The sequence below is a fragment of the Trichoderma evansii genome (assembly GCF_050947405.1).
Source record: "Trichoderma evansii strain SZMC 28006 chromosome Unknown GGI43scaffold_13, whole genome shotgun sequence".
Taxonomy (NCBI): domain Eukaryota; kingdom Fungi; phylum Ascomycota; class Sordariomycetes; order Hypocreales; family Hypocreaceae; genus Trichoderma; species Trichoderma evansii.
The window spans coordinates 325421-347231 of NW_028145193.1; the positions used below are offsets into that span (position 1 = coordinate 325421).

The following is a 21811-nucleotide window of genomic DNA, read 5'->3' on the forward strand; positions in this document are numbered from 1 at the left end:
GGATGTGGGCTCCACGCGCGTGGTAAAGGATTATTGCCTAAGGCAGGAAATGGTCTTGCTTAGATAATACTGCCGGCAAATAGGGGTCCCAATAGGTGCACGGGACCGTACAACTGCACGGGACCCTTAGTCAGCAAAAGCCCGCTACAGTATAACACACGCTGTAATTTTTTTCTAGCTGCCCCTATAGCTATCTTTCTAGGATGCTGCTTCTATCTCTCAACACACATATTTTTGCTCCTCTTCTATGGCCATTTAAATGGCATTTGCTACAGGTAGGCAACTGCTTTTTTAACTGCTTTTCCGGCTGCTTTTCCGGCCTTTCCAACTGCCTTTCCAGCTGCCTATCCAGCTGCTTTTCTAGCTGCTTTTCTAGCTGCTCTTCTAGCTCGGGCTCTTCTAGCTCGGGTTTTTCTGGTAGCTGCTGCAGTACCTCTTCTAGTATTAACAGCTCTTCTTGTAGCTGCTGTAGCTTGCTTTGCGCTGGGCTTGGCGAGCGCTGTAGCTGCTGTAGCCGTTGTAGCTGGCTTGGCGGCTTGCTTGGCTGTAGACTTGGCTTGGTTGGATGGTTATGTCTGTAAAATCGAGCTTCTGTTCGATATTGAATAACCCAAAGGTTGTAGCTATTTTCTATAATGTTGATTGAAAATTGGCAACCTTTACGAAACTGATTGTAAGAATAAAGTATTTTCCATTAACCAGTGTGTGTAATATAATTAGACCTTTGAATAATCCACTTATAACCACCAATTGTTGCGTAATAATCTAGATCAAGCTCTAAGTCTTCTCTAGATCCATAGATTTGCTCAGGAGGAAAAGAGGTTATATCCATTATAGCAATTGAAGGTTGTAATTATAAGGGCAGCTAGAAAAAAATTACAGCGCGTGTTATAGCGGGCTTTTGCTGACTAAGGGTCCCGTGCAGTTGTACGGTCCCGTGCACCTATTGGGACCCGGCAAATAGCTGTCTAGGTACCATGCGGAGCTGAAGCGGCTTGGTGCTTACCAGACTCGTACGATTCCGCGATGATCTTACTACGACGAGGAAGTTCTCCCATATTTTGCACTCCTCACCTCCATTGTCTTCTTTCCACTGAAACTTTGAATCATAATTCTATCATTTCATCATAAGAAACAAACCCTATTATCGACAGCTGCGCATAAGATTTGTGTGGAATAATCCTTGGCGCATTCACCGAAGCTGGTTAAGCAACGAGGGCCGCCTGAATCATCGTCGATCGGCCAAGAAGCTACGAAGAAACGATTTCTTGACAATTTGCAAAAAGAAAAAAGAAGAGAAGAAAAAAAGAAGAAAAAAAGAAAAAAAAAAAAAAAAAAAAAAATTAAATGAGATGAGTTGAGATGAATCAGAAGCAGTCTATTGATTGAATACGAATATTATTATGCAGAAAAAATATGGGACCAACGAAACACCTTCCATGGAGTGCATAGCTCTCTCCCAACTGGTATATTTCCTTCTAGTTGTTGTCCCATTCCGTGTCCTCACTCCTTGTTCTTTTATAACCCAAATTCAATTACACATTATTAAATCAAACTCTATTCATTATACTGACCGCTTCTCCCTTAGAACTCATCGTTCACGTTGATGAGAGCTGGGGCAGCGAGGGTCGCAGCAGGAACAGCATCGGGGCTGGTAAAGTTGTTTCCGACAGTCAAGGCAGCAACAGACAGGCCGAACATGATGTTGTCCTCAAAGGGGAAGGCAGCTTGCAGGGTGACCTTGCCGCCGTTCCACTTGAAGTTCTGGACGGGGACGCTGATGGGGAGCAGCTGGCCACTGAAGTAGGTGATGAAGAGACCGGTGCTGTCGCCGTTGCTGTACTTGGAGGCGGCCTGGACGGTGCTAAGATCGGCGCTAAAGTTGAGGGTCTGGTCGTCTGGCTTGGCGGCAAGGAGAACGCTACTGCCTTCGACATTGAGCTGGCTGAAGATGGGGATACCGAAAGCAGTGACGTCGTATGGGCAGGAGCCTGGAACAATAAAGTTGTTGTTGACAAAGGAGTAAGCAAAAGGGCCGACGCTGGTGGTCAAGAATGGCTTTTCGGAGGGCACGGCGCCAAGGAGAGTTCGATAAAAGCCGTTCTGCTCACCCTCCTGGCCAATGATGGATGCGACACCTCGGACAATACCAGCGTCTCCAGCTGTGGCGGCGCCCTGGCTGACGTCTTGGAGAGTACCCATGACGAAAGAAGTGAAAACTTCGGCAACGGCAACGGCGTCATGGATGTTGCTGGCGGGGAATTTGTATTTGCAAGGCAGGGGGGCAAGCTTCTTGAACTTGTTCAGGGCGTTGAGCGCGTTGATTGCGTGAAGCTCCTCTTGCTAATTGACCGTTAGTATAAGCGGAGCCGAATACATCCAGGGCGCTAATTTGAATGAACTTACAGCAATGATAGCCTTCAAGATCTTCTCCAACCCATCCTTGTCATAGTTCTTCCAAGACTCATAGCCCGGCACACCGAGTGTGACGTTGGCAAGGAGAGATCGGAAGTAGGCAACCTCGAACTCCTCATTAACGGCAACGGCCTGTAGTGACTGCAGGGTGCTGTTGGCCAGTGTGGCTGGTGGAGGTGCGTTTGAGAGAGAGCCATCGGCTTGTTCAGAAATGGACTTGAGCTGCTGGGCATTCGGTGAGGGAAAGCCGTCGGGAGTGGCAGAGGCGGCGGGAGCTGCAGCGGTGCTTGAGCAGTCCTTGGCATTGGGAGGCCACACTGCGGTAGTAGATCCGGCCAAAGCCAGAGCGGAAGCGAGAATCTTGGCGATCTTAGCCATTGTTTCGAGTGGGTGTGTGTGAGAGAGAAGGGGTGCTGATCGGATATGCGGATATGTGGATATGCGGGAGCGGCGAGGCTATTCTGCGAGATGCTGAATGCTGGAAGCTGTTGATGGTGAGAGGGATGATGTTCTGGAAATGGAATGACAGGTGAGCCGGCTATATATCCTTTGAGGGTCATCTCCATCCACCGCATTGCAACTCTCGCTAGGCGGAATCATCATTGCCATCCAACAGCGCGGACCACTCTGCTTCCGCATCGCCTGTGGCTGCTTCCCACCCAAAAGCCTATCTAAGCCATTGACCTATTGCTCCGATTTTAGACTACCTGGGCCCGGAAGCTAAGGTTGCCGAGTAGGTAGTGCTGCTAATGATGGCAAGCGCCGTCAATAGAAGCCCCCGGATGCGTTGTAAGCCGATGACTACTAGCTGCTGACAGCCCTGCTATTTTTGGCTTTTGAGGCTGTGGGTGTTGGTTGGGCCAATGCAAACGGCCGTTCTCTCTAAAAAGCCAGCCTTTCTTTGTTTATTAATAGCTAGTAGCGCTCTGTGGCCTGCCACTGTTGGTAGCCACATGCGTCTAGCCTCATGACGTGAGCAAAGGCGCGTCTCTTTGTTCTCTTGGTGAACTAGCACAGCTAAGGCTTTGTTTCAAGCCTTACAACAAAATGTTTTATTACCTTATGTAAGAATCGGCACCAGCCCAGTTGCGCCACGCACTTTCGATCTCTTTGCTCTGGATGTTTTAGCGTCGAACAAACAATCCTGCTGCTCGCTAAGCAAGCTGGCTGACAAGACCAGCCCAAAGATCTCGCCAGCATGACGGAATCGGGCGGCAAAATCCGGACATCTGGGATTGCGCCTAAAACAAACAAATCTTCAGCCCTCTCTTTTGCGTTGACCAAGGCCCGTTTTTCCCACTCACTTATTGTTCTTCTATGGTTATGCACAAGATTTGTGGCGCTTCTCCCCGCTATTCCTTGTGCTATTTTCCAACGTTTCTTCTTAGCTGCAAACGCTTGTTTCTCCTGCTTACCCTTTTGCGTGATGCTCTGAAATTAAGATAACCTATTCCAGCAAGGAAGCAGAGGATTCCGCATCCATCGGTGTAGTTTTTGATTCTGTCAGCAATCTAATTGCAGCTCATCCATGTCTTGAGCAAAAGGATTTCATTTGGCCCAAAAGCCAGCTGAGCAAGCGCTGCAAGACAGCGCATCCTTGCAGTTAAAGTTTTCTGTGGCGCAGTCGGACAATTAAATTGAACTCTTATTCTCCGCGATGTCTTTTCTGGTTCCCACTGACGGCGTTGTTGCACAGACCGGGCCACTTAGCTAATGAATGATTATTTAATCCATTCTCAAAATAAGTCGCCAGCGCTCTGGCTTTTTCTTTTGTAATCACGAGACGACTCTTGTAGCTGCTCTTCTGACTCTCATTCATGCAAGTCTCATTTTCACATGCCCTAGAAACAGTAGTACATGGAGTAAAAGCAGGGAGCAACAGCGGCTCATCCTGCCAACACATCTCTACACTGGCCTATGATAAATTCCATGCATTTGCATATTGCCAGTTGGCCATGCAGCGCATTTACTGCAAACGGTCATTGCGATATTTTATAATTGAGTAGCACCGTTTCCCCTATTTACGGTTCTCTGTAGCTCAGATTTTAGTAATCCTGGTTGGAGGATATTGCGCCACCGTAAGCCGCCACACGAGTTGAACAGGGTTGTAAAATTACTAGCAAACGTTCGCTCGTTTTTCGTATCGCAACTCCCAACGCTTTCGTTTGTCGTTGTTAGCGCACAGCGAGTTTGACTGGGTTTTTTTCTTTTCCTTTTGATAAACAAGTGGCAATTAAATTGCTGATACATAATGAGGTATGCTAATTCAGATGACTATTTTAGATCTAAGAAATTACCATAGCTGGTTATTAATTTCATGGTGTGGTTTATTAGAAAAAACAGAAACGAAACAACTCTTGTTTCGTTCCCACTATACCGATAAAAGAGATCATTTGCTAGTTGCTACCGGAACAATTACGGCTTTTGCCCGTCATTCATAGCCCCTGCATTTTGGAGGCAGTAATCCATTCCCGGCTAGACTTTAATTTAAAATCCCCGTTGCTTTTGAAGCAAAATGCATCCATCACGCAATTGTAACGTTCTTGACAGGTTTGCCCTGGCAACTATTAATCCCTATATATCCTTCACTAAGTAGATAACTTCTATTGCCACAAACCTTCAGTTCAGTCTCAATCTGAAAACAATTATTTAAAAGAAGACGCCTGCTGGTGCTGAACTATGGTATAAGTTAGAGCTTTGATGTCATAATTACGTCGTGGGGTTGCACATATCCACGAGGCCTAGCTTTGTAAGAGAATATGTATTGAGACAGCTTATTACCCCGCATGGCAGATATATAATGCATATAATGCTCTGAAACTCTATTCAAAGCTTCAGCTTGGTCAAATCAACTGTTGGAATATTCGAGTTCTCAGTTAAGCAATCAAAATCACCATGCCGTCAGCTTCCGAGAAAGCGAAAGCGAAATACGATGCGGTGTTGAACGATCCGGGGCGATATGATAGCTCCCGTAAGGTCAAAAGCTGTATCATCAAAAAGATGCCTAACTCTGTACAATAGATCTCAAAAATCGCTATGCGACGACACGATATGCTACAGGCTGTGGCGTGGTTAACTCTGTCCCACGTCGGCCCAGCCAGAGCAGCATAGAAAGCGACCCCAGTAGTCCCAAGAATAGGCTCAAACGGCTCCTTTCGCTACCGGCATACTAAATGATAATTTCTAAGGAAAATAACAAGAGAAAAAACAATTTGCAAAAAATAATTAATGGCTCTTTTGGGCATTTAGTTTATGCTTGGTAGTTGTGCGATCAATGAAATATACGTCCCCCATCGGTATACTCCCTAGGCACCTTTGCCGCACATCTCCTTTGTCGGGCCAGTTCGATGGCAAAACGACACTGCGAGGGAGGAATATAATGCTGGAGTAAGAAGTTGTACATACCTGTGGATCTAGTATTGAGAACAGTCTCTCAATAGAGCATATCAATACAATACTCGTTTACCATGATATACGCCATGCATTAATACGGATAGGTTGGCGTTGTGATAGGGAAAGAATAATCGTAAATAGAATAGAATCAATTATACAATAGGGTAGCAATAATGGGATAACTGCCTATTACTATTATTTACGAATTGCGCATGGATTCTTTTACTTTTCTCTCCCTTAGATCTTGAATATCCACATGTTTATCGTTGAAGACCCCTTAAATCGGCACTTGACGGAAATAGGAAGTAGGAATAGAAAAAATAGGCAGCAAGCATTCCTGATATCGACACCATAGGCACTAGCGGAGAGAAGGCGGAACTTCCAAATGCAGTAACTGATGATCTCGACTGAGAGACGAGAATACGAGATACGACTGGTTTCCATTCAGTCTTCATTGCTCGATATGCCTACCCTACTAGTTTCGGCCCGAACCTATTAGTTCGAGAAGTTACCTATTATTTGTAAACAAATATCTTAATATGAAATCGAATATGGCGAATATTACTATGCATGTGTTTACCTATTCAATCGCCGCGGGCTTCCATTGTTTTTATAACCTAGGGTAACATGGTTTAATAAACAACACCCCCGGCCAATATGAGCTTACAAATATCAAATTTTAGCTGGAGACTATACGCTGAAGCCCAACGTGGCGCTGGGCACAAAGAGCTAAACGCAAAAGAATAGGAGTTGAATATGTAGCAATCCATATATGTATATAAGATTCATACAAAAAAAAAAAAAACATACTAGGATTATAAATGCTTCTGCAAGGTACGCACGCCATGTTACAACCAGAGGATCAGAGGCCTGCAAGCAATGGGGCTTGTAGGTTGCTGATACAATTCTCGCGGATCGGAATATTTATAGCCCTTGGCTCGTTTCAGCTCCTGAAAGCGGAGGCTCGGGATGCAGTCAGATTGCGACTCATGCCATATTTCTTCGTACTATTGCAACTCTCTCTGCTGTTATGTAGTTTGAGAAGCACTCGCCTTATAAGTAGGTGAGCTACAATGCAAAAGACATTTTGGTCTGGGCGAGGTCGTCTGGCTTTGGTCTAGAAGACATGAAGGCCAAACAAGGCTGCTGGACATGTAAACGTAAGTTTTTGCTTATGGAGCTTTGGCGCATCCGTACGAGTGCTGACAGGCGCGGCAAAGAGCGGAAAATAGGGTGTGACAGGGATCTACCAGTATGCCACAACTGCACACGCACAGGTAGACGATGCTTGGGCTATGGTGTTCGTCTGCTTTGGCCGGATCGCCATGATGGCAGGCGAAAAGACAGCGGCTTTGTAGTCTATGAGCCCCCTGAGAATCCGCTGGAGTTGTCTGATAATTACGGATTGCATTTCTTGAATGTTACAAACAGCGATGTGGCGTCGTCACTGGATCCTAGCTCTTATAATGCGCTCGTTGCGAGACCCATCACGAAGCCTGGACGAACTCTCAATCTCTATCCCTCAATGGTTGGCCAAGATGCCATGTTTATGTCATACTGTAAGAGCGTAAAACCGTTTATGTATTGTGCTTGATAGAGCGATGACTGACATTATTCAAGATGAACGTGTTATTGCCCCGATGATTTCGACCACGCAAGTTCAGAATGGCTTCCGAACCGATCTTGTCCAAATGGTATTATCTCGAGGAGATAGTGCTACAAAAGCCTTATGGAATTCCATGATGGCCGTTGCCGCTTTCCATCATAGTGGTGCCGAATCTGCCTTGACGTACAAGACAAACGCTGTCCGCTATCTATCCGCCTCCTTAACTCCGGGGAGCGAAACGAGATCAATCGATCTAAACGAGACGCAGTTTGCTGCATCTATGATGCTGTGCATCTACAGTGTAAGTGACGAAGAGGGAATAGGCTCATGGCCTGTTGTCACTAATTGGATGTTAGGTATTTGATGAGACCGACGGCAACTGGACGACGCACCTCGATGGAGCCAAATATATGTTGGAAGGATTATACCCGGAACACCGGAGACACATCAAAGCGGATTTCCTATTCACTTGGTTTTTGTATCATGAAGTATTGGCATGCTTCAGTCAGCCACTTCGACAAGCCAACAATTGCCTTGATATTCTCTTCTTGCTGGGATCTTCAAACTGTGATGCTACTTTGGTGAGTCTTTGAAACTACTGTTTCTTTATCTTTCTTCTACGTGTATCTAATCTAAGTGGTCACAGATTCTTGGAGCTCTAGGGTGCTCGTTGGAGGTAATTGCCATTATTCACAGAGTGAACAAGCTTCGCATAGCAATTATGACAAAGGAGATCGAGCCAATGTCCCCCAAGCTGATCCAGCAACGATTCGAATTGGAGCACACGCTCCACAATATTGTCCAAAGACTCGATCCTGCGGGAGATGTCGGCGAGGCTCCTGCAAGACGCACACGCATCTTGGCTACTGCAGAACTTTACCGCATAGGGACTCTATTATATCTTCTTCATGTTGTCCCTCTACCCGGAGATGAGGACCAGAAAACGACTTATTTGGAAGAGGCGTTCGGTATTTTAGAACGTCTAGGTGTGGCCACAAGCCCTTGGCCAATATTCATGGCGGCTTGCGAGTGTCACACAGATGAACAGCGCATCCGAATTCTGCGGATCTTGGATTTGATGAATAATGTGAGAAATATCGGTAATATCCGAGTGATGCGCAACCTTATCGAGACCTGTTGGAAGCACTACGATCTTCAGGCTGACTCGACGTACGCGAATCGCATGAAATGGTGGGAGTTTGTTAATTACGAGACAGCGGTTCCTTGGTTTATATAATACAGCACTTAATTTTACTACTCTAACCTTTAACTATGCTGTTCCACTAAGAAGTGGATTTCTATCTACGAATCCATCATCGTGACAAGTTTGCCCGCCTTTGGATTAACCAAGACACTAAGCAAGTCTGGCCGAGCATAATGGCCAACAACGTCGATGAACATTTTAGCTTTGGTAATATCGCTCAGAGATATATCAGCCTTGAGAATTGCTTCCGCGCCATCGCCAATCGGTTCGCACAGTGCTCTTCCGTCGGGACCGAATATTTGGGAAAAGCCGCCACCGGGCTAGATGATTATCAGGGCAATTGTTAGTGTATGCCGCTTATATAAAAGACAGGCTACTATAAATTTTGACGTACCACTTTGGTGATGGGATTTCCTGCCAATAGACTGTTCTTTTTTAAGCCCTCTTCTGTTAGGATCTGCGATGAACAGATGACGAAAGCTGCTCCCTCTATCGCCATGTTCTGGCTGATGCGCTGGTCTGCTTCACCAGTATCATGGTAGAGCCCGGCAATCTTTTCAGGATCTGGCATAACAAACATGGATGGCCAACTCGAGACATGAATCTGCACGCCCTGTGTGTATTCGTAATAGCGCAGCAAAGGCTGTAGGTGCTCCCAGCAGTTGATGCCGCCAATCTTACCAAACGGCGAGTCTACAACAGTTTTCAGAGATTCGGCTTGGCCTTCACCCCATATGGTTCGCTCTGCGTGAGTAGGCTTGATTTTGCGGCGATTGTGAACAATCTCCCCATCAGGCGAGATAAACGCCTGTGAAAGGTAGATGGTAGCTCCTTCACGTTCACTGTAGCCAAGCACAATGAACATGCCGGCTTTTTTAACGGCAGCCTGAATGCGTTTCATCTGGGGTGAGTCCCTGGCCATAGAGTTTGCCTGGTATTGAGGGACCCAAAGCGATTGCATGATTGGCGCAGTGACTCGCATCTGCCTGCGTTCCAGACAACTCGAAATGTTAGCGGATGGATTCATCAGATAGGAGAACGTTGTCTATGGCAGTCAGGCGATTTACCATGGGTAACCTGGAATCCACGCTTCGGGGAAGCCAAGGACTTGGACGCCATCAGAAGCAGCATCGTTTATAAGCTGAATGGTCTTGTCAACGCATCCGTCGAGGTCGTACCAGACAGGTTCAGCCTGGACTGCTCCGATTCTGATGGTTTTCTCATCTCTGGTTGCGGTATCCATATTTTCATGTAGCTCTATTGGGCTAGAAGGCGTCTTTTTCTAGAGGCTTGTAACTGAATATCTCTTCGAATTGATGGTTAAGATTGCCATAATTCTTGGGTTTCTGGCTCATTCTTATAGCCATGAAATTCTCTTTTCTGCCCTTCCCATCATCGCAACCTATTTCTTCAGCAGACAGCGCCCGCCCATGATACCTGGAATCACACATTGGCCACAGATTCACGGCTGATTGATAATGCAGCTGATCCAAGTCCACCAATCATTTCCTCTACCGACATCGCAGACTATTGCCTGTCGCAGACTTTGCATCGATCTACTCGGTAGCCCGATCCGAGATGCAAGTCGGAAGTAGATCTATGGGTTTGGACGGCACACTAAACCAGATCGGGGCCGTTGTGACAGGCTGACTTGAACGAAGCAAGAGTTTGCGATGTTTGAGTCGTGCGCTACCAGGGACCACCTGCAGTAGCTCTGGACCATGCTCGCTAATAGTATGTGAATGCTTGTCGACCCGCCAATAGTATCTTGCCAGGTTCCGTTGTCCTAGAAATTTAGGCTGTTCTTAGGAGTTATAGTTTCTGCCGTCGACCCACGTCTATGATCGAGAAGATATTGCTACTATAGGCCAATTTGGGAGTATAGCTTATCACAGCTCGATATATAGGAGGGATGGAGAAAGAATACAGAAAATTGTATTGAATTATTTTGTCAAATAAGTCTACTTATGATAGAATTGCTACATCCGCACTGCGAATAATCCAAGCTTCGGCAACTTGCTCATAAGCTTATTAATCACGATATCTTGAAGACTTCGGAATAAGCAATGGTCATTTTTATCCCAACTATCCAGTATAAGGTATTGTTTTGCACGGAGAAATTTCCTTACGCTGATATTCGTTTAGGGATGTAATTTACTCGCAGGTTAAACTATTCGGCTAAGTGAAGATATTCACGAGAGTTATAGGATTGCCTATCTCTCTAACAGCTTAGCTTACTAAGACGTACCTAGGGTTCAGCATTAATGGCTGAAGTGACGGAAAGCTAAGACTCTGGCTATGAAAGCCGGAAAAAAGTTATCGTAATCCATTTCAAGACATGGATAATTCCGAGCGCTATATTGTTGTATCCGTAGAAGTCTCGGTTAGAATAACTAGTCGATAACTGGACAATCGCAATTCGCGCCAACACTCAGTTAATGGCTGTCGCTGGTAATGCCCAGGTAAGATATTAGTAGTAGTCGATATTCTGCCTCTTTATATAGGAGAGAAAGTATAGAAGCAGTCCATTCCAGAATCTTAATTGGAGATTGATGAGGTGGGAGATGAAATCCGCCTAGCTAGGGAATGCGAGTCACCATACTCTCTCCCAGATATGACGCAAGGTTCCGGTAGTATTCGATAATCTACTCGAGCTAGAAAAGTGCACAAATAGAACATTGGTGTAGAGATTTTAAAATATTTTGGTTGGGGATATCGTTGCCGGTTATAACGTAGATCTACCGTAGTTACTTATAGGTAATGGATGAACAATATTGTATCGGCTGATTTAGATGAACTATGGCATGATAAAGAGGGGTTGGGAAATTCTTCTGGGCATAGCTGATGAAGCAACCTCTTAACTCGTCAGTGTGCTCAATAAGCCTATATAATTGCACCTACAGGTAGTGCTCTGGCCGCTGAGCTTTACGAATGCGCCTGGCTTTCATTTTCCGTTCAATGCAGCAGTGATGAAGCTACTCGTATTTCTCCACCAGTCAATAAGTATTATTCCATTAAATGTTAATATATATAGTCTATCCGCATGATTCGCAACCTAATCTTTGGCTTAATCTATTTTTCTTCGAGAGACCCCTACTACCGAATACGCTTGCCGAGTCATACCCACACCTGATCCAGGCGTCTATCGGCTGCCTAATTGATATCGCTAACCCCCCATCTTTTCCTTAATTGACTAAGTTTGAGGAATAATTATTTTGTAATCGATCCATGCAAGCGCTATTTCGAGGCGAAAAGCAAGTATTCGAGTCATTTTCCAGGTCCCGAGGTAATTTCACATAGCGCACAGAGCTCTCAGGCGAGGTACTTGCAGCCGAATCCGAGAAAGAATCGGGCGTTCGGTAGTTTCGGGTTAATGCAGAAACGCTCTGCGCCTTGCCGACGGAGGAATAAAATGGGCGGCATGCCCCAAGTGAAGTTGATAGCTTTTTGGGCGCTGCTTCACTGAGGTAATACTCTATGGCTACTGACATTTGACCAAGACCATGGCCATCCACGCACATGGCATACTGCCACAGTGTGGCTTTACAAGCCAAGCCTGCTACACAGGGCAAAGGTGAAATTTACGGTACCGAGCATCTTAACAACATTGCTAGTTTTGTTCAACTAATTCTTGTTAGGGAAGCAACAGTTTGCTGTTACGAAATGACTGGTATATCGATCACTCTCCAAGTGGGATAGGAAGAAGAGGTAGCCATGCCACAGCCAACGCAAAGCGAAGCCCTCCAGCTGGTCTTGGGCCGGCTTATTCGCGCCACATCAGTAATCGAGTGGAGATCATTTATGCCATACCTCGGATTCCGAGGTATTGCATATGGCACGAGATTGTGATGAGAAATGAATTGTCTCATTCCTGATCGCATTCATTTCCCTCTTGTAAACTTTTCTCTTAGCTTGAATCCTTTGCTAGGCTTGTTCTGGTTACCAAGTTCTTGAAAACTGTTGTACGGAGTTTTGTGCGACGAAGTAATTACTAATATACTCGACGGTGCTCCGCTTCTAGCTCAAAGAGGTAAAAGGGCGACGTATCGGCCTCGGCGCTTTTACAAAAGCCGAACCGATTACCAAGAGACAAGAACATTGATTATCCCAGGTTCGGTCGGGGGCTCTTTTGCTCACTGAACCGAAATATTGGCTGTTGTAGAGCATTCCATTCACTGCAGTTTGGGTTGGGCTCAACTCAAAGGCTCTTTGAGACATGCCTCCTCCGCATAACCCCAGCCGTCCAGCCAGCATTGACACTCTAATAACTCCCGTGGCGACGGACCGTGATCTCACGCCGCCATCGCCGAATCCACGCCGAAGGCCGGACAGGTCTTGCGTTCTCTGCCACCGGCGGAAGATCCGATGCGACAGACAGACGCCGTGCTTGGCATGCGTGAGGGCTCGTCTCACGTGCACATATCCGTCGTCAGATCGGCCTGTTCGACGAGTTAGGAAGGCTACCATTGCAGATGTTGCGTCGAGGATATCAGATCTTGAGAAGACAATCGTAGCAGCGTCCATCGACCAAGGCGGCACGGCAAGAAGGCCGCTGCCACCGCCTGCACAAGTATCTTTCGCACTAAGTCTACCCGTGAGCCCTCATGAATCTCCTCAGGAGCCTCAGGAACTTCCTTCAGAGGAGGTCCTGATTAGAAATGGCACCTCAAGCCAATACTTCAATGAGCTTCTAATATCCAGGGTTATCGAGGAGGTAAGCCATCGGTTAACCTCCGCAAGGAATCTAACTTTGTATACTCTATCAAGCTAATATGATGTAAATTAAGGACCAAGATAAATCCTCACTATTACATTCACCGTGCTGTGAAATAAAGAAACCAGACCCTGACTCGCCATTCAGCCTCTTGGGCTTACTCTCTGGTCCTGCTGTCTTTGAGGAGCAAGAAAAGGGATGGCGTCTATCCCGATTGCATGCCACGCAGCTGTGGCATTTATTTGTCCACAATATTGACGTGAATATAAGAGTTTTGCATATCCCTACAGATGAAGTGACTATTTTCACGGCCATCCACCAACCGGATGCCGTAACAAAAGACACCCTAGCCCTAGTCTCAGCCGTGTATTTTGCTGCTACGTTGTCATTAGAACAAGATGAGGCTCAGCATATACTTGGTGTTGACAAATCGACCGCTCTGCGGACATTTAAAAAGGATTTCCAGATACATTTGGCAGCAGCAGACATGTTGGAGAATCCAACGGTTGTGCTGCTTCAAGCATTGGCTATATACTTGGTACATACATTCCATTCCAGATACTATTACCCTTGATGCATTGTTACTAATCTGTCAAACCAGACGTCCATGCGAGCTCATTATCACGGTAGGGGCATCTGGATTTTGAACGGCCTTGCCGTAAGAATGGCGCATTCCATCGGCCTCCACAGAGACGGAAGCAAGTTGGGACTCTCGCCGTTCGAATCTGAAGTCCGTAGGCGGCTGTGGTGGCACTTGTTGGCGAGAGATGGGAGGGCTGCTGAAGATCACGGTATCAGCTCATGGTCGACAGTTCCAGGATACGACACCAAAATGCCACTCAACATTGACGACAACGAGCTTCGTCCGGATATGAAAGAGCTACCCCCTCCTCACAATGGATGGACCAAAATGAGTCTTCCGTTGACATGCATGGAAGTAGCTCAGACGTTACAAACCATGGCCAATCTCTCAATGACACCATCAGGGGCGACACCCAAAGAAGTAATCAGGAGTAACCTGTTCAGCCAGCTAAGGTCTCGCGTCGAACACTATATAAAGCCGTGTAATCCCGTTATTCCGATACAGCGAATGGCCATGAAAACGGCTCTCGCTGTGGTACACAAGATAGACTTTGTCACGCGACAGCAGCTCGCAAATTTGGAGAATCCAGACAAGCGAAACACGTTTGCCACGGAGGCGAATCTTCTTTCTGCATTGCGATGCCTCGAAATCCACCTCGAGCTATGGGGAGACGAGCTTCTGCGACCATATAGATGGTGCATGTACGGTCATCCGCAGTACCACATGCTGCTCTATGTTCTGTGGCATCTCTGCGTCTCACCAAGCGGTCCTAGTGTTGAGCGTGCCTGGGTTATAGTCGCAAAGACATTCGAGCTGGAGGAAGTGAGAATGTCTATGGCAGTGTCTAGCCCTGCATTGAAAGCCATTATCTTGAAGAGAATGCGCAAGAAAGCCGAGATGATACGACAATCTTTAATTAACGGCAGCGACACAGCAGATTCTACACCTGGAGAAGTCGATGAAACTCCTGAAGAAGAAGAAATGGAAAATCCTCCCCAGGAGGTAGTAATGGATGTCCGTCGTTTTGATGGAGAAAACGTGGATTGGAACAACCTTATGCAGAACAATCTTCCAGATTGGAATACGCTGGTTGAAGATTTACATGTGGATCTGTACGACTTCTCTAGTTATTTTTAAAGCAGTGCATTTCCATGTATACGTATATACCCTTTTATGTTGCATCTGGATGGTTCATAATACTATTAGATATTAATTATATTTAGCGCACACTTTTAATAGCCTAGCAAATACGCAATATGGGTATTAGCAAATTAAACATTCTAAATCTATCCGTATAAATGCAACATGCAATTTTCTGTACTTTGACTTCGATCTCATGAAATTTTAAAAGACAACCTTCAGTTTCCATCCCGTCTGGTTAATTCTGGCCGCTAACACAAAGGTTGTTCCGGCTAAACAAAAGACACCAGAGAATATCTTTGGTCCAAGCCAACCTAACGGGCCCTCCAGAATGGCGCCAGAGATAGGATTTGTCGTCAGGCCACCAAAAGACAAAACGAAAAACGATAGGCCCATCCGGAAGCCCATCTCAGATGCGGGAGATATCTGAACCACGAGCGCGGCGATTAAGGCGACGTATGCTCCCGAAAAGAATCCAAAGATGGCAGCAAAGGCAACTCTCGCGCCAGTTGTAGCTGCAGGAATCCAGAGGGCCAAGACGAAAATACTCGCTAGGTAACAAACGGTAATGAAAACGTTGTAGCGGCCAAATTTGTCGCCAGCGAAGCCAGATAATATACGGCCGAATAAACTAGATAGAACATGATTAGCAAAAAAATTATTTGCAGAAAAAGAAGCAGCTCTTTAAGCTATCATACCTTCCGGCGTTCAAGATAGGAATCAGGTATAACACCAAGTTAGGGTCCATTCCACCCGCAGCAGCCTCGACCGAGATGAAGTTGATTGGGACATAAAGCCCAAAAGTAAACAGAAGCAATCCCATACAAACACAGGCAAACTGAACTTCAGTGAAAGGGGCTACCATTCTCTTCATGGTGATGGGCTGGAACTTGGGGGGATTGAATGCTTCAACCGTCAAGATAGCGATGATAAGGAGACCGAGAATCAGGAAGGCACAGATTCGCATTGCCCAGCCGAAACCAACTTCTTTGATCAATCGAGTGACCATGATAGGGAAGATGACGCCTCCTAAGCTTGAGCCAGTTGCCAAAAGTCCGTAGGCGGCGCCGCGTTTCGTAGTGAACCAGGTAGCGATACAGTTAAGCGCTGTATTCACGATATTAGATTCGAAGAGATGGACGGAACATATGCGGTGGACTTACCTGGCTGGTAGATGGCAGAAACACCAATGGCGCTACAAACTCCCTGGGAAAGGAGAATTTGGTAGTACTGGGTAGAAATAGATGTCATCATCAAGCCAAAGACATGCAAAAAGGTTCCAACAATGATGAGTTGGCGAGGGCCATATTTGTCGTAGATAAGGCCGATGAGGGGTCCCTTAACACACAATCTCAAGTTAGCCAGGGCACCAGTGGTATCAATGGCATCAATTAGCTTACCAAGGCCATCATGAAGAAAATCTGCAAAGATGGGATCCATGAGACGGTACTGGTCGAATAGTCTTTCAGGATCGTAGTTTCGTAATAGTCCTGGAATGCTCCAACACCTGATTTTTTGCCAATGGGTTAGCTTACTCAGCCCTCCTAAACTCATCAATGCCATATATGAAAAGAAACGTACTATTAATCCACCCAAAACTGCATACTGAAGTGCACCATGCCCCTATAACTACGAGCCATGCCCGCAGACCGCCATCTGGAGGAGCGTTGCCGACAGGTGCTTGAGCCGGAGACTGGTATCCGGCCTCTTCCTCTTTTGAGAAAACAGGCTCCTCATTGCCAGAGTCTCTGTGTCCATCCTTTTCAGAGACAATGATGTGCTGCTCATTGTGACCGCCTTCTTCCATAACGGTACTGGAATTTGAGCCTGAAAACATGGCGGTCGCGAAAGTGGATGGCAAGTTGGAATAACGAAAGTTTAAAGACTAATTAGCCGTGAACAGGCGATCTGCAGCGGGTAACCGTCCAAAGAGCTTTCGGTTAGTTACCGAGCACAGTTCGAAGCCAAACCACGATCGCTGATCTAAATTTCAGTACTTTACGGTGTACGCATAGTATATATAAAGGTGTAAGAATTCTATCGGTGAGACAACCGACGCTAAGAAAATCGTTGTCCAAGTCTATTCCAACGGTAGATGAATAATAAAAGCTGAATAAACCAACTGTTAAGGGCCGAGAATTTCAGGAGGGCCGGCCGATCAGACGACCGAGACCGAGGCGAGCCGGTCAAGGATTGGCCCCCAGCGGCGAGCCACATGGCCAAGAAAGCCATGCTGGGGTAGCCATTTTCGCTTTTCACTCTTCCTTCTTTTACATTCCTTACACTCCTTACACTCCTTACTTCTTCTCGTTTTGTATTTTTGTAAATTATATAAAGTTTTGTTTCATAATCAGAGCAATTCTCTCAAATTCATACACTACATAAACTGCTTTTTTCCCGCTCTCTAGGTCAGCATACTGTAAGCGAATTAAGCGATAGCCACGAGACCATATAACGCCCTGTGGCGAATAGGGAAATTTTTTGAATAGAATGCTGATGGGTGGAGATGGCTAACGAACAATGGCGCAACACTGCGATAAATATGTAATGATTTACACAGTAATTTTGTACTTGTGCGGCCGCCTGTGCTTTTCTGTAACGTAATTACCCCAATGCTATATAGGTAATAATAGCCGGTAATAAAAACTGGGACTGCAGAAAAAAGTGGACCACGCCAGCAGTCATCAAAAAAGCAAGAGAACATAAATGAACAGCCCAGCAATGTGAGAGTAATAAGCACAGAGCAGCCAAAAAGAGAGCCAGAAGTAGCATTCAGCTTAACAAAAAGAATACATGGATCCCAATATATAGAGTAGATATATATCGGTAGACTTATATATGCAATTATTGGCTTTTGCTGATGGCGTCCCCTTTGTCTCTTCACCCTTTTGCATCTCCACACTGTATAACATAATAGAGTTCTGTAGAAACACGTCAACGGAGTCTAGATTTTACAGCAATTAAACTATTAATATGGCAATATTGCAATAAAAAAAAAATTCCACTGGAGCAGTCGCCGAATGACGACGACCTTGTTTCCACAGAGCCCGCGGTTATTGAAACACAGCTACCCCGCATACTCCTCTCGAAAGCAACTAGGCCCTCGAAGGCAACTGAAACTAAACTCGCTGACAAAAAGAGAAAAATTGTCAAACAGCACAGATGGTATGATACATGTGGGTACATATCACTAATCTGTAAGAACCGCGATGAGGTGATATATAGAACCACTCATGTCATAATCTTGACTTATAAGCTGGTAAAACTTGAATTATAGGCCAATGAGCATTGTAGTCTCTGATTTTGGGGGCTGAAACGGCACGGAAGCCACGTCTCAGCCTTCGGAACATTTTGCATGCATAAGGCAGAGGATGACTCGAATAGCATCAGGCATAGTTAGAAACAGGTTTATGCTGCTACTTCACTCACAGACTAGAATATCCATTTTAGTGCTATCTAGAGTTATCTGATCCGTCGCCAACCTTATGCTTATGACTAATGCCCGCCGGCGTGAGTCATTAATAATGGATGCTCCTCCTTCTCCTCCTCCTCACTGCGGGCATCCATCGTATTACGGTATAGTTGCGTCGGCTCCTTCATTTGTAATATATATTTAACATGATGAGCCGCCCACCATATTCATTGGCTGTCGGCCTTGTTGTCAAGATACCCTCCGCGCCGCAAAATCTCAAATAAGCATCAAGGGCAAATCAAATACCAGTACCCGCAGTGTCGGAAGCAAGATACGGCAGTTTCAGTTTTGGGCAAAGGCCAATAGATAACGGCGGCAACAATAATGTCCGCGCCGAATTCGTCAAGCTCAGCCTCCGCTCGTGTTCGGCTTCGCGATCTCGTTCCCGGCATTCAAGTCGGGGCTTGGCCAACGGGACCTAAGAATGGCATCACCGACGTCCCTGGAGTGCTCGTCCATACGGAGTCCATCCACACCCCTGATGGAGCTGTCAACACGGGATTAACTACCATCCTTCCGCGCAAAGATTGGTTCCACAACGCGTGCCATGCAGGCATCTTCCGCTACAACGGCTCCGGAGAGCTAACGGGTAGCCACTGGATTGAAGAGACGGGGCTCCTCCACAGCCCTATTGTCTTGACAAACAGCTTTGCTGTAGGCAACGCTAATACTGGTATCTACCAGTATGCCATTGAAGAGTATAGCAAAGCCGATGGAAGCGTAGATTGGTTTCTCATGCCTGTCGTGGGCGAAACTTATGATGGCTACCTCAACGACCTTACCAAGTTTGTAGTAACGCCGCAGCATGTCGTCAATGGCATCAGGGCAGCCTCTGCAGATCCAGTTCCCGAGGGTAACACCGGTGGTGGCACGGGCATGATGTGCCAAGGTTTCAAGGGAGGCACCGGCACTTCAAGCCGTGTGGTGCCAGGTTTCGATAGCAATGGGAATGAGAAGAGCTATACCGTTGCGGCACTGGTACAGGCAAACTACGGCCGGATGCCTCCTCTTAAAATCACTGGTGTCCCTGTAGGAAGGATCCTCGCCGCAGAAGCATTGAAGAACAAGGAGGCTGCAAAAGCTCAGGCCGAATATGATGCCGCCAAGGATAAAAAGGATGGTAGCATCATCATCGTCCTCGCCACGGATGCTCCGTTGAGCGCCATTCAACTCCAACGCCTGGCAAAACGCGCCACAGGCGGTCTGTCTCGTGTTGGCGGCTACGGACATAATCCTAGCGGTGACATTTTCATCGCTTTCAGCACGGCAAATAAGATACCAGTGCAGACTGTGGGCTCTGATCATAGATCTGTTGATCCGTTCAAGGCTAACAGCTTGGTAACGGAGTCGATCGATGACACAACTATCAATGCCTTGCTCGAAGCTGCCGCCGATTCTACTGAAGAGGCTATATACAACACTCTTTGTAAGGCAGAAAGCATCACAGGGTTCAAGGGCAATCATGTGGATGCACTACCTCTGGATAAGGTTAAAACTATTCTGGAGAGACACATTGCTTTGGAACAAGCTATTCAAGCAGAATTGTAAAATATTTGAGTATCAGGGCTCTATCATTACAAAAGAATATATATCTTATAAGCCGCTTACAAATGAGCATAAAAAGTCCACGCTATTAAGTATTAATTCACTGTACTATATTGCGATGTAGTTTCATCTCACTCTGTAGATAGATTCTGGTGTCGGTTTAATCATCAAGGAGTTGATATAATTACTCTCGCTAAACTTTCTCATAATTTCCAAATTAAAGAACTGCAGCCAGCACCCCAGTTCCAACGCCAAGCGCAAGGACCCAAAGACTTTTCCAGTCTGAGCCAGCCCATAATGGCTTTGCGCCTGAATTGCTGTTTCCGCTCTTTGGAGGGCTACCGTCATCACCATCATCACCACCACTGCGAAGAAGACTAGTGGTCGCGCTGCTACGACTGCTGCTTTCGTTATCGTCAGGTCCGCCTGAGCTTGGGAAGGGATTCAATGGAGCACTAGGTTTTTCAGTTATGCTTGGTTCGCTCGCCGGATTATCGTTTGAACTCGGGCTGGGGCTCGGAAGCTTCGACGCTGGCGTGGATACAAATGACGTGCTCCCAGCCAAGGACTCGAGAGAAGTGGCAGCAGCCGGTGTGGGGAGGGACAGCGTTTTAGACTTTTCACTGAAGTATTCAGAAGCGGCGCCTGCATCTGTAGTCGTTACACTGAAGACAGTCTGAGTGGTTGAGCGAGTGGAGGTCACGACAGATGCCTGAATGTCGATCGAATATGTCCAGTAATAATACCAATAGTACCTACAAGAGTCATCGGCATGGAAATCTCAAGTGATTAGATCTGCTAGAATGCAGAAAAAGCACTCACCAAGTTACCGTCCAGTAGTAGGTTTGATAATATGTAGTAGTATACGTTTGCGTTGTTGTGGTTGTTTGAGCGTAAGTAGTCTTTCCATTATCAACGTGTGCTGTGCATTTTGAGTCGGTGCAGCAAATAACGCGATTCAATAACTCAGAAAGATAACAACCATTGCCCGCAGGACAATTAGATTCATCTTCGCAGCATTGATTCCCCGTGGGCATGCAGTGGCTTACACCGCAACATGTTTGGCCTTGATCGCATGGGCCGGTCGGGCAGCACGCGGATCCTTGAGTATGACAATATCCATAGGAGCAGCAAAGGCTATTCGAGACACAACATCCTCCAGCACCTATTGTAAGGAATGATCCCCGTTAGTGGCGTCTTTCGAAAGGTTTCTGTTAAGATATCGGAGGCGACTCACTGGGACAGTATCCGTAGCCCTGAGGACAAAATTGGCGCTTGCCTAGCAAGTTGTCCAAAGCTTCGCGAGCCTTCAAGTCAATGCCAAGCGGCACTTTGCTATCGTTGTTTTTCTGGTTAGATTTCGAGGGAATGTCCAATCGACCAATTGCTTCTTTCACCACCGTGTATACTCTGGGACGATCTTCCAGTTTCGCGTCATAATTCACAATGACCTCAGCACTCGACAGACTGGCGGCCCAGAGCAATAGAAATGCAGGCTGCATTTTTATCCAGCTTCGAAACCGTATTGATTGGCTTAAAAGATACAGAACGGGTTGGAAATATTTTCTACAAGCCAAGTTAGTAACTGGGGGACTTTGTCTGTTTAAATGCTATTCTCTCGCTTTGAGCTAGCTACTGCAAAAGCGGATGGTCAACGATATACCGGCATAACGGCATAACGGCTTCACAACTAGTGCTCCAGATTATGTTGCTATTGGTGCAAGATTCTACGGCTAAGA

The 21811-nt window shown here is 46.3% G+C and overlaps 8 protein-coding genes across 8 annotated transcripts; 4 read left to right on the top strand and 4 right to left on the bottom strand.

Moving 5' to 3' along the window:
- The first annotated feature begins 47 nt into the window (after positions 1 to 47).
- GGI43DRAFT_407866 (uncharacterized protein) lies at positions 48 to 830 on the top strand. The gene has a single exon (XM_083206297.1). The coding sequence runs from the start codon at positions 204 to 206 to the stop codon at positions 579 to 581; it is 378 nt and encodes a 125-aa protein (XP_083059472.1). The 5' UTR covers positions 48 to 203; the 3' UTR covers positions 582 to 830.
- Positions 831 to 1353: 523 nt separating this feature from the next.
- GGI43DRAFT_78632 (uncharacterized protein) lies at positions 1354 to 3203 on the bottom strand. The gene is made up of 2 exons (XM_083210306.1): positions 2407 to 3203; positions 1354 to 2343 (listed from the first exon to the last, which is right to left on the bottom strand). Exons 1-2 carry the CDS (start codon positions 2791 to 2793, stop codon positions 1585 to 1587), a joined length of 1146 nt encoding a protein of 381 aa, XP_083059473.1. The 5' UTR covers positions 2794 to 3203; the 3' UTR covers positions 1354 to 1584.
- A 3439-nt stretch (positions 3204 to 6642) lies between these two features.
- Positions 6643 to 8823, top strand: GGI43DRAFT_78695 (transcription factor domain-containing protein). Its single transcript, XM_083210308.1, has 5 exons — positions 6643 to 6968; positions 7029 to 7367; positions 7429 to 7715; positions 7771 to 7995; positions 8061 to 8823. The coding sequence occupies exons 1-5, from the start codon at positions 6935 to 6937 to the stop codon at positions 8649 to 8651; spliced, it is 1476 nt and encodes a 491-aa protein (XP_083059474.1). The 5' UTR covers positions 6643 to 6934; the 3' UTR covers positions 8652 to 8823.
- GGI43DRAFT_78880 (carbon-nitrogen hydrolase family protein) lies at positions 8684 to 10561 on the bottom strand. The gene is made up of 3 exons (XM_083210311.1): positions 9686 to 10561; positions 9013 to 9604; positions 8684 to 8938 (listed from the first exon to the last, which is right to left on the bottom strand). Exons 1-3 carry the CDS (start codon positions 9859 to 9861, stop codon positions 8717 to 8719), a joined length of 990 nt encoding a protein of 329 aa, XP_083059475.1. The 5' UTR covers positions 9862 to 10561; the 3' UTR covers positions 8684 to 8716.
- Positions 10562 to 12513: 1952 nt separating this feature from the next.
- GGI43DRAFT_78707 (uncharacterized protein) lies at positions 12514 to 15258 on the top strand. The gene is made up of 3 exons (XM_083210309.1): positions 12514 to 13332; positions 13406 to 13870; positions 13934 to 15258. Exons 1-3 carry the CDS (start codon positions 12835 to 12837, stop codon positions 15050 to 15052), a joined length of 2082 nt encoding a protein of 693 aa, XP_083059476.1. The 5' UTR covers positions 12514 to 12834; the 3' UTR covers positions 15053 to 15258.
- On the bottom strand, positions 15205 to 17188 carry GGI43DRAFT_407893 (major facilitator superfamily domain-containing protein). Its single transcript, XM_083206298.1, has 5 exons — positions 16637 to 17188; positions 16456 to 16562; positions 16219 to 16393; positions 15754 to 16162; positions 15205 to 15686 (listed from the first exon to the last, which is right to left on the bottom strand). Exons 1-5 carry the CDS (start codon positions 16890 to 16892, stop codon positions 15260 to 15262), a joined length of 1374 nt encoding a protein of 457 aa, XP_083059477.1. The 5' UTR covers positions 16893 to 17188; the 3' UTR covers positions 15205 to 15259.
- A 1358-nt stretch (positions 17189 to 18546) lies between these two features.
- On the top strand, positions 18547 to 20251 carry GGI43DRAFT_78722 (peptidase family S58-domain-containing protein). Its single transcript, XM_083210310.1, has one exon. It carries the CDS (start codon positions 18852 to 18854, stop codon positions 20073 to 20075), a length of 1224 nt encoding a protein of 407 aa, XP_083059478.1. The 5' UTR covers positions 18547 to 18851; the 3' UTR covers positions 20076 to 20251.
- Positions 20208 to 21678, bottom strand: GGI43DRAFT_78678 (uncharacterized protein). The gene is made up of 3 exons (XM_083210307.1): positions 21310 to 21678; positions 20895 to 21237; positions 20208 to 20827 (listed from the first exon to the last, which is right to left on the bottom strand). Exons 1-3 carry the CDS (start codon positions 21572 to 21574, stop codon positions 20290 to 20292), a joined length of 1146 nt encoding a protein of 381 aa, XP_083059479.1. The 5' UTR covers positions 21575 to 21678; the 3' UTR covers positions 20208 to 20289.
- Positions 21679 to 21811: the final 133 nt, after the last annotated feature.

Bases quoted from the DNA above. Each gene is read 5' to 3' on its own strand.
- GGI43DRAFT_78632 (XM_083210306.1), bottom strand. From the start codon at position 2,793: ATGGCTAAGATCGCCAAGATTCTCGCTTCCGCTCTGGCTTTGGCCGGA. The intron at 2,344-2,406 runs GTAAGTTCATTC...ACGGTCAATTAG, and splicing joins TCTTGAAGGCTATCATTGCT to CAAGAGGAGCTTCACGCAAT.
- GGI43DRAFT_78722 (XM_083210310.1), top strand. From the start codon at position 18,852: ATGTCCGCGCCGAATTCGTCAAGCTCAGCCTCCGCTCGTGTTCGGCTT.
- GGI43DRAFT_407893 (XM_083206298.1), bottom strand. From the start codon at position 16,892: ATGTTTTCAGGCTCAAATTCCAGTACCGTTATGGAAGAAGGCGGTCAC. The intron at 16,563-16,636 runs GTACGTTTCTTT...GCAAAAAATCAG, and splicing joins CAGTTTTGGGTGGATTAATA to GTGTTGGAGCATTCCAGGAC. The intron at 16,163-16,218 runs GTAAGTCCACCG...TCGTGAATACAG, and splicing joins TTCTGCCATCTACCAGCCAG to CGCTTAACTGTATCGCTACC.
- GGI43DRAFT_78880 (XM_083210311.1), bottom strand. From the start codon at position 9,861: ATGGATACCGCAACCAGAGATGAGAAAACCATCAGAATCGGAGCAGTC. The intron at 9,605-9,685 runs GTAAATCGCCTG...TCTGGAACGCAG, and splicing joins TGGATTCCAGGTTACCCATG to GCAGATGCGAGTCACTGCGC. The intron at 8,939-9,012 runs GTACGTCAAAAT...ATAATCATCTAG, and splicing joins GAAATCCCATCACCAAAGTG to CCCGGTGGCGGCTTTTCCCA.
- GGI43DRAFT_407866 (XM_083206297.1), top strand. From the start codon at position 204: ATGCTGCTTCTATCTCTCAACACACATATTTTTGCTCCTCTTCTATGG.
- GGI43DRAFT_78707 (XM_083210309.1), top strand. From the start codon at position 12,835: ATGCCTCCTCCGCATAACCCCAGCCGTCCAGCCAGCATTGACACTCTA. The intron at 13,333-13,405 runs GTAAGCCATCGG...ATGTAAATTAAG, and splicing joins TATCCAGGGTTATCGAGGAG to GACCAAGATAAATCCTCACT. The intron at 13,871-13,933 runs GTACATACATTC...CTGTCAAACCAG, and splicing joins AAGCATTGGCTATATACTTG to ACGTCCATGCGAGCTCATTA.
- GGI43DRAFT_78695 (XM_083210308.1), top strand. From the start codon at position 6,935: ATGAAGGCCAAACAAGGCTGCTGGACATGTAAAC. The intron at 7,368-7,428 runs GTAAGAGCGTAA...ACATTATTCAAG, and splicing joins TGCCATGTTTATGTCATACT to ATGAACGTGTTATTGCCCCG. The intron at 7,716-7,770 runs GTAAGTGACGAA...ATTGGATGTTAG, and splicing joins TGATGCTGTGCATCTACAGT to GTATTTGATGAGACCGACGG.
- GGI43DRAFT_78678 (XM_083210307.1), bottom strand. From the start codon at position 21,574: ATGCAGCCTGCATTTCTATTGCTCTGGGCCGCCAGTCTGTCGAGTGCT. The intron at 21,238-21,309 runs GTGAGTCGCCTC...TCCTTACAATAG, and splicing joins GGGCTACGGATACTGTCCCA to GTGCTGGAGGATGTTGTGTC. The intron at 20,828-20,894 runs GTGAGTGCTTTT...TGACTCTTGTAG, and splicing joins TACTACTGGACGGTAACTTG to GTACTATTGGTATTATTACT.